This window comes from Berghia stephanieae, chromosome 6, assembly GCF_034508935.2.
Source record: "Berghia stephanieae isolate SIO BIC M18660-M18661 chromosome 6, UCSD_Bste_1.3, whole genome shotgun sequence".
Lineage (NCBI taxonomy): Eukaryota > Metazoa > Mollusca > Gastropoda > Nudibranchia > Aeolidiidae > Berghia > Berghia stephanieae.
The window spans coordinates 34,398,259-34,408,258 of NC_088365.1; the positions used below are offsets into that span (position 1 = coordinate 34,398,259).

Here is a 10,000-nt window from a genome sequence, read left to right on the forward strand (position 1 = left end):
TATTTTTCTTTTAAGAGTATCTGAACTCCTCTTTTCCATTTTTCAACACACACACACACACTCACACACACACACACACACTCACACACACACTTACACACATACAAACATATATAAATATATATATATATTTATATATTTATATATATATATATATATATATATATATATATATATATATATATTTATATATATATCTTTTGGAGATAAAAAATCTGATACCTTAATCCCAATATTTGACAAACCATCTTATTTGTGCTTTCACTTGTTTCATGTCTTTCTCTTTTTATATCAGCGAATTGATTTGTTTGAATTTGGAATATTGTGTGAGATCAAACTTAAACATTGTAAATGAAAGTTGGTTAAGAACAATATAAAACAATCTAGACCTATGCATTTTGTATAAAAAATGGTGTAGCTTATTTCTAAAGATATCCGAAAATAGTTTAGTGGGACATAATACATAGCATGTCATATGAACAGTTGATGTTTTAAAAAGTTTCTAGATGAAACGAAAAACAAAATAAGTCTTGCTCCTCTGGGTGACATTTCAATGCCATATCAGTGTATCCAGATTGTAATGATATTAACCTGTTAATTAATGTCGTCCTCTCAAACCTTGGACTTCGTGGAGTAAACTGGTTAAATACATCTCAAAACTCAAGACATTCAGAGGACGCGCCATTGACTATGGTCGTTGTTGTCACAGAAGATTAATCTAGCGGTGTCTTTGAGCTTGGTTAAAATCATCATTATCGTCATAAATGTCGGATGGAATATATGTTACATGAATTCAGATGACAGTATTGAAAGCAGCATTATCTCATGATTTAAGATAAATACTGGCATAAAAGGCACGAGACAAAGGTTCCATTTAGATCAAGCAGGATTATTCTATTTATAAAGTGTTATTTTGTCTCGACGTCCCCGTTATATGATTGTAGATAATTATACTGTAACTCTTCTCCACTCCTTGGGCATGAAATGGAACGAGATATGAAAACAAAAATTATAAGCAGAAAATGTATTACTCACACACATAAACCTCGTACATTAACTTACACATATACACACGCACGCACATAAAATCCTCCCACACGCAAACACCTCACATGTCTTATTTATTGGTAACATACACAAACACAAACAATCCCCCCCCCCTCCCTTCGCCCATTGTCGCATACACACAAACACACACTATCAAAAGAAACAAGGTTTCAGAAAGAAGAAAAATAGGCGAGAAAATAATGGGAGTTTTCAACGCTGCGTTGGACAGGTCAGGTCTATTTTCCTACCCAATTTTAATGTCCGCCGGGGATTTTCTGTCTTTAGAGGAGACAGCCTATAACAGGGTTACGAATCATTTTAACACGTTCTCTCCCTTGACTCGACCTCAACCAAAAATTAAGAAATAAAAAAAGTAGAAGAGAAAAAAATATACACAATATTTTTTTCATTCTATCCTTTCAACAAGACAGGGCCATTTATACATAACGAGACATGTTTTATCATTTATTCTTATTTGTTACATGTTCCTAAAAGGACGTGAACACAATGACGAATTGTTGACTTTGTGGTCTTGGAGTATGACCTTCGCCTTCGGACAGTTGAGTTCGAGTCCTTGGAAAATTGGGACCCCTTGTATAGCGCTTTGAGCACTCTTCGTGGATGGTAAACTATATAAATGCTCTAGTTTTTACCTTTTTTTTTAAATTGAGCTTTTATATATAGGGCAATATCTACTTAACGTGCTCAAAGCGCTTTATAAAGGGTCCCTGACTAACAGGAACACGTAACACGTAGAACGAGACATGACGCCTGTTAGGCAATATTACAATATTTTCCCGACAGACAACGCTGTTCACGGCCAGGTACTCATTTTACACTTGAGTGCAGTGAGAGACTGTGAGTAAAGAGCCCTTTTCAAGGACTCAACTATGCGCCGAGAGAGGCTCGAACTCAGGAGAACGCTCTAAATTGATTATTAGAGACCATTTGAATAAAGAAACCAAAACCTGTGGGAAATCCCACGGGCTGTACTGTAGCCCAGATAGTTTGTTTGTTTTTTAAAAAATAATCGAGTGGAATTGGAAAGAGCCAGCTAGAATAAAGATTTCTTTTGAAAAAACATTCACATAATGAAGGGGTGGAAAGTGTGATAGTTTTATACGGCCTTTTATGGGAATAGATGGGACATTGTAAATTGGTACAATATTGATCTAGGTGTAATCTGTAGAAATAAATTTATAATGAAAGTGGGTTCCCAAAACGTTTATCACACGACTTATAGATATACTGCCGTTGTTTTTAAAAACGCAATTTATGCAATGTTAACCAAATAGTACATGCTGTGTTCTTTAAAAGAGCGGCATAATAGTATAGATATACTACTATAACCTCGATCTCACAACACATCATATTTTAACCCATCACCTCAATACGGTATTATATCGAAGTAGACCAGATGTCATGGACATGCATGAAAAGGAAAAGGAAAATGATCAAACATACGAAAGAGTTTTACGCTCTTTAAGAAAATAAATTCATAAATTGTCCTCAATAACAAAAAAATATATTATGAATTAATTGACCCAACTGTCATATTTTTTGGATTAACATTAAATTTTTACCATTTAAATTAATCCACCAACAGTTTAGACGATGGGTCGCATTTTACTCAAATGCGATAAATTCAACATTTTATTTACATGACAGTTATGTCTGACTTTATCATGTCTAACACTAACAAGTGGAGATGTAATCAGAGTTATGGTATGTCACAGGAATAACGTTGGAGATGCAATCAGAGTTATGGTATGTAACAGGAATAACGTTGGAGATGTAATCAGAGTTATGGTATGTAACAGAAATAACGTTGGAGATGCAATCAGAGTTATGGTATGTAACAGGAATAACGTTGGAGATGTAATCAGAGTTATAGTATGTAACAGGAATAACGTTGGAGATGCAATCAGAGTTATGGTATGTAACAGGAATAACGTTGGAGATGTAATCAGAGTTATGGTATGTAACAGGAATAACGTTGGAGATGCAATCAGAGTTATGGTATGTAACAGGAATAACGCTTTATGTCAAAGCATGCTTAATTTGATAGCAAATCGGTTTCACTCAAGAATATGATGGTGATGTAGGGCGGGAACCGATCTTTGTTTATTTATTATTATTTGCCATATACCGCGGACAAGTGTTGTTATTTTATGCAGCTTTTCCGAAACTGTTCCATAACTGGCTAGGTGTTTTGTTTGAAATAGGAATTAGAGTCCATAGACCACACCGGAGGATTATAGAGAGCGTCGTGAAGATGATTGGCCATAGTCAATCTATGGAAGTGTTATATAAAAGCCTTCCCATTTATTTATTTATTTATTTATTTATTTATTTATTTATTTATTTATTTATTTATTTATTTATTTATTTATTTATTTATTTATGTGGTTAATGTTTTATACAGATTTTTTAAAATCTTTAAAAACAATATAATCTTAATAAATTGATAGCACTTTCTTTAACTATAACCTCACTTAAATACCAGTAAATATCATGATTCTATATCAGTTCCTAATACTGTATGCACATTATGGATCAATTATTAATTTCAACCTCAATACTACCCTATTCTAACAAAACATGTTTTATTTCATTTTCATCAAATTTATAATTTTAAAAAGAAATTAAAAAGAAAAAAAAAAACTCGAACACCAATCGATTAAAAAAGAACTCAAAAGTGTTGGAACTGAGACTTCAAAGTGTTTGAGATTGGAGACAGATTGGAGACAAGACAGGCGTCATCTCACTCGCATTGAAGAATTCTTAATTCTGGTCAATACTAAAATAAGTATTTTGTCAACGTGTTACAAAGTCATTCTATAGTCTCAAAATCTGTCCCATGGGGACAGCTCTCTTTGACAGGCCAGCAAGACAGGGAGACAAAGCATTATTAAATTTGTAAATATATATTTTATAAAACCAACACCATAATATGAGGGTTACTGGTATAAATATAGTGCAGATACTATTTTTAGATCAGAAGAATACATAAAATGCAAGGAAATGAAGATTGTGTAAGAATAGACGTTTCTTTGCCATCAAATGAAAAGAAAATTGTCTTAGTGGTAACAGCAATGCCAGCAGAAGTAAATTCTGCTTTCGAGAAAAGTGAAAAATTATTATTATTATTATTAATTATTATTAATTATAAATATATTATTATTATTATTATATTATTATTTTTTATTATTAATTATTATTATTTATTATTATTTTATTATATTGATTATTTATATTATTATTATTATTATTTTTTATTATTATTATTATATTATTATTTATTATTATTATATATTATTATTATATATTATTATTTATTTATTATTATTATTATTATTATTATTATTATTATTATTATTATTTATTATTATTATTATATTATTATTATTATTATTATTATTATTATTATTATTATTATTTATATATTATTATTATTATTATTTTATTATTATTATTATTATTATTATTATTTTATTATTATTATTATTATTTATTTTTTTTTTGTATTATTATTATTATTATTATTATTATTATTATTATTATTATCCTTATTATATTATATTATTCTATTATTATTATTATTATTAATTATTATTATTATATTATTTTATATCATTATTATTATTATTATTATTATTATTATTATTATATTATTATTATTATTATTATTATTATTATTATTATCGTGGCTATGTGGTATGGTATAACAATCGCTTTCGGGTTGGAAGGTCTTGGGTCTTGGGTTTGAGCCTCATCGGCGCATAGTTGAGGCCTTGAACAGGCTCTTTATTCACATTTTCTCACCGTACTCATTTGTAAAATGAGTACATGAAAACAGCTTTGTCTGTCTGAAATACGAGAGCTCTTTCATAATTAACCGAAAAATGCCTGTAAAATCCGCGTTTTTTATGCTATCAACAAAATTCTTGCACGTGTTCATACCTTGACTCGTCCTTCATTTCTCTACATAACAGCCAAGTCTGTCGACACACTTCTGCCAACGCCGCACCATGGAATAGATACCCTCTCGGAAGAAATTTCCGTCAAGGTTTTGTAGCCATTTCCGCACATGGTCAACAAGCTCTTCATCAACATCAAAGCGCTTTCCTGCCAGCTCACGTTTCAGTGGCCCAAAGAGGTGATAATCAGATGGTGCAGGTCTGGACTGTGTGGTGGGTGTGGCAAAATCTCCCATCCATATTTCTCTAGCCAACCTTGCGTCACTCGTGCTGTGTGAGGTGTAGCGTTGTCGTGTTGCAAAGTGACCCCGTTGGTCAACTGCCCTGGGCGCTTTCTGCGAATGGCCTCGCTAAGCTTGTCAAGAGTTTGGCAGTACCTTGCAGCATTGATTGTTTCTCCAGGTTGTAAGGTTTCGAACAGAATAACACCACGACTGTCCCAGAAAACAGTTCCCATTATTTTCTTTGCTGACCGCATGACTTTGAATTTCTTCGCGACAGGTGAGGATGGATGTTTCCATGTCATCGAATCTTGCTTTGTTTCTGGGGTGCAATGGTGCAACCAAGTCTCATCACCGGTGACTATGCTGTCAAGAAAAGTCACATCGTACCCTAGAAAGTCTCCGCCGGCGTTGGCAGTATGCCCGTGAACCCTGCGTGAGCTCTTGCTTCTTCTCAAAAGTTCCCTGCAGATGTCCAATCTTTGTTCTTTATGATTGTCTGTCAATTGCTTAGAAACCCATCTTGCGATGACTTTTCTGTAGCCAAGTTCATCAAATACAATTCTATGGGCAGAAGTTTCCGAAATTTCAAGACTGCTTGCGATTTCATGAAGTTTCAACCTCCTGTCTTGACGAATAAGCTCATCAACTCGCTTCACATTGTCTTCTGACGTCGCAGTTATCGAACGCCCTCTCCCTTCCCTGTCTGTCAAGTCGGAATGCCCGGCTTCAAACAAATTACACCAGTGATAGACTTGTGTACGGCTTGTAACATGCTCACCATATACACTCTGAAGTTCTTTGTGAATTTCGGTAGGATTCAGACTTTTGGCGTTCAAAAAAACGTATGACAGCTCAATTTTCCTCCTTTGACCAAGTTTCAAGGTGGGCCGCCATCTTTAAAATCGTCTAGAAATTCATTGTGCAAAATGATGCACTTCATAATTTCTGGGAATATCCGTAAGGAAATAAGGAATATCATGTCGTTTACAGAATTAAAAAATCTCCACTGGTTGCTGAGCAATGGGCATTTTTCGGTTATTTCTGAAAGAGCCCTCGTAATTGCAATATTGCTTAATTTAAGAACGCGACACTGGAACTGCAACAAATTATAATAAAAATAATAATAATAATAATAATAATAATAATAATAATAATAATAATAATAATAGTAATAATAATAATAATAATAATTATAATAATAGTCATAATAATAATAATAATAATAATAATAATAATAATAATAATAATAATAATAATAATAATAATAATAATAATAATAATAATAATAATAGATAATAATAATAAGAAGAAGAAGAAAAAAAAAAAGAAGAAGAAGAAGAAGAAGAAGAAGAAGAAGAAGAAGAAGAAGAAGAAGAAGAAGAAGAAGAAGAAGAAGAAGAAGAATATTTATTATTATTATTATTATTATTATTATTATTATTATTATTATTATTATTATTATTATTATTATTATTATTATTATTATTATTATTATTATTTTGTTGCAGTTCCAGTGTCGCGTTCTTAAATTAAGCATTTTAACTTGAGGTTTTTTATACAGAGCAACGTCCACAAAACGTGCTCAAAACCATTGAAAAGGAGACTATAGCCAACAAAGACAATGACTTAACAAGCAGGATGAGACATGCCGTCTCTTAGTCTATATTAGAATTGTTTTCCGACAGAGACAACGCAGTTATGGCGAGGTGCTCAAATAACACTCGCGTAAGGTAAGAGAATAATGTGAGGAAAGGGTCTATTCCAAGAACTCAACTACACGAGACTCAACCTCTGGTTAGAGACTTCTAAATTAAGACCTTTAAATTCCGTGCTTCTAATCCGAGGTTGTCAAAGTTAAGTGTATCTAAAATACGAAGATTTGGTCTGCAGTTTTATTTAGGTAAATAAAGGTAGAGAGTATTGTTCGATCAGGTGAGAGAGTAGCCTAATGCCACAGTTAAAGGGTTGATGTCAAAGTTGTATAGTTATATATGTTTTACCATAAAGGTCATATGTTTTTAATTCTGCTGTATTTCCTAAAGGCCCTCTTCAGTCGTGGGAAATTTAAATAATCGAATTTCAAAACTATGAAAAAATCCATGAAAAGCTGGCAAGGACATGATTAAAAAATACGAAAAAACATATTTTCAACTGTAAAATAATTTCTAAAAAATCTCAATCCCCTCCTCACGCAATCTGGAGCTCTGATTCCAATATTGATCATTTCACATCTCGAAATTCTAAATGAAAACCAAGAAGACCCAAAAATAACAACCAGTCTTAACCAGTTAACTGTCGTACTCTGGAAACACACGTTTTTAAAATATTTGGCCAGAAAATTCGTCCTTCAAATATTGATCGATTCAAAGGACCCTCATCTTGGCAAAAACGTTCAAACCTGGGACTTCGCGAGATCCCAAGTTTAAAATTTTTGCCAAGATGAGGGCCATTAAAATCGATTGATTTTTGAAGGAAGAGTTTTCTGGCCAAATTTTTAAATACGTGTCTTTCTAGAGTACGACAGTTAACTGGTTAAAATCCTATTTCTCTGTATGAGAGACAGAAAGACGTGAAGATGGTATTTTAACCCTGCGGCTCTTGTACGGGATTTAGTGATACAAGGTATTGAGCGGACGGATCGCCAGGACCAGCAAGACGGGGATTTCTGGAATCAAAGAAAGACAGATTGAGCTGTCAAAAATATCTGGTGCTGGATTAGGACAGCCGTCCACCACCTTTTTGGGAAAATTACTTTGGTCGAGATATTTTGGAGATGTTATGGGTTTCTGTGATGATGATGTTGTTTTTGGTGCTGTTTTGTTGTTGTTTTTTTTCTTTGTTTTTCTGATGCTGTTTTTGTTGTTGGTATTAGTATTGATGTTGTTGTTGTTGTTGTTGTTGTGTTGTTGTTGTTGGTGGTGGTGGTGGTGTTTTTGTTTGTACTTTGTTATTTAAAACGCTGATAGGTAATAAATTGGTTTGGGAATATGTCACAATATTTTTATGCTTTAATATACAATGACAAGGAAACTGGGAACGTTATGGGTATAGTTTTTTCATCAACATGATTTCTAAAATAATTACAATAAAGAGCATAGTTTTTATATATGGTATGTGTTTTATGATAAATTCAACATATTATGTTACTGTTGCTTTATATCTTACCATTAATGCCTCGGTGTAGTTTTGTTCCAATGATTATTCGTTTGTTTTATTATTTCAATATGAAACTTTGGTAGAATATAGATCCAATGTTTAATGATTGAATTGTGACCAGCTATTTAGTCAAGTGAATACTAAAGCAATATCATTTGACGATAATCGACTCTGAAGCGTAGGGTACGAAAAGAGACTCATACATAACCAAGAGGAAGGGGGGGAGAGAGAGAGAGAGAGAGAGGAGAGGAGAGAGAGAGAGAGAGAGAGAGAGAGAGAGAGAGGGGGGGGGAGAGATCGGAAAAAAATGGAGTTTTGCGTGGAGGCCTCACACTTTAAATGGGAAGTTATCGCTTCTTCTTTCTTGTCAGTTTATCCCTAGTGTCAATGTCAAATGGATTCAAAGACCACGTCTGCTGGGAGAGTAATCGACAAGATAAATTACGGTATTTACAGTCACTAATACTATTCAATTACCCGATCTTCGGTGTGGCTTGAAGGAACCCATTTCTGATCTGTATACAGAGAGCTAGCTATGTTCAGAATTAAAGACTTTATCCACTATTGATTCAGAATGTTAAATTCTTGTCAGAAAATCACATATGTGATATATTCTCAGTTTCCATAACAATACGGATGTTAATATAATAATAATAATAATAATAATAATAATAATAATAATAATAATAAAGGTCAAAAGCATTGATGTGGTAGAAATCTGTTATATCGTAATTAATGAGCATTGTTAACAGGTTCTTTAGACTTTGTTGTTGTTGTTGTTGTTATTTTGGTTGTTGTGGTTGTTTTTGCTTTTCTTCTTGTGTTTGCTTTGTTGTGTTGTGTTTGCTTGCTTTGTTTTGGAGATTTTGCTTCATTTATCATTGTTTTAAAAATAATGGTCTTGTTCGAATTTTTCTCCAGGTGTTCCGGATCCACCGATCAACGTAAAGGTCACGAGTTGCCATGGCAACAATGCGGGCTTGTCCTGGGAGGCCAGCAGGGACAATGGAGCTGAGATTTTATCATACATAGTACAGTTCAATACGACAGATAAACCGAGCGTTTGGTAAGTATAAATAATAATAGTAGAAGATGATTCAAATAACGCAAAAAATTGGAAAATAACGAGTACGGTGTTTTAAAAAAATGTTTGTCGTCCAAATCCGGAAGAATTAGCTTTCTTAGATAAGGATATACATCTCTGTAGTTTGGTGTTTTAATATGTTTGACCGATTCGGTCAGCTGGATGGTTGAGAGGTTTTTATACCTTTTATTCTTTTTTGTTTATGTTGGGGTTTTTTTTTCGTTTGTCTATTTATTTTTTAATTTTGTGTGTATTTTTTGAAAAACGGGGATGATTTCCTGAATTTTAATCACCTTTACTCTTTTCCTGCCATCGTATCATAAATATCTTTGCAGATGCTTATTTGTCACCAATGCCTGCTCCCAATTTTGAACGTTAGAAAACAATAGCTGTGATTAGTTAGAGAATCTTTTTTAAAAGAAAGAGTGTCTAAGGCAAATAGTTTGATGTCTTTTATATTATCTGATTAAAACTCAAATACCTCTGTAGCTGATCTGACAGTCCAGAGT

General features: G+C 32.8%; 1 protein-coding gene across 1 annotated transcript in view; it reads left to right on the forward strand.

The window, feature by feature from the left end:
• The window catches only part of LOC144974927 (neuroglian-like), a 139,864-nt gene that overhangs the window by 108,155 nt on the left and 21,709 nt on the right, over positions 1-10,000 (forward strand). Inside the window, exon 5 of the mRNA XM_078918448.1 lies at positions 9,329-9,473. Within this exon, the coding sequence (XP_078774574.1) occupies positions 9,329-9,473 (145 nt within the window). The remainder of the gene's footprint in view (positions 1-9,328; positions 9,474-10,000) is intronic.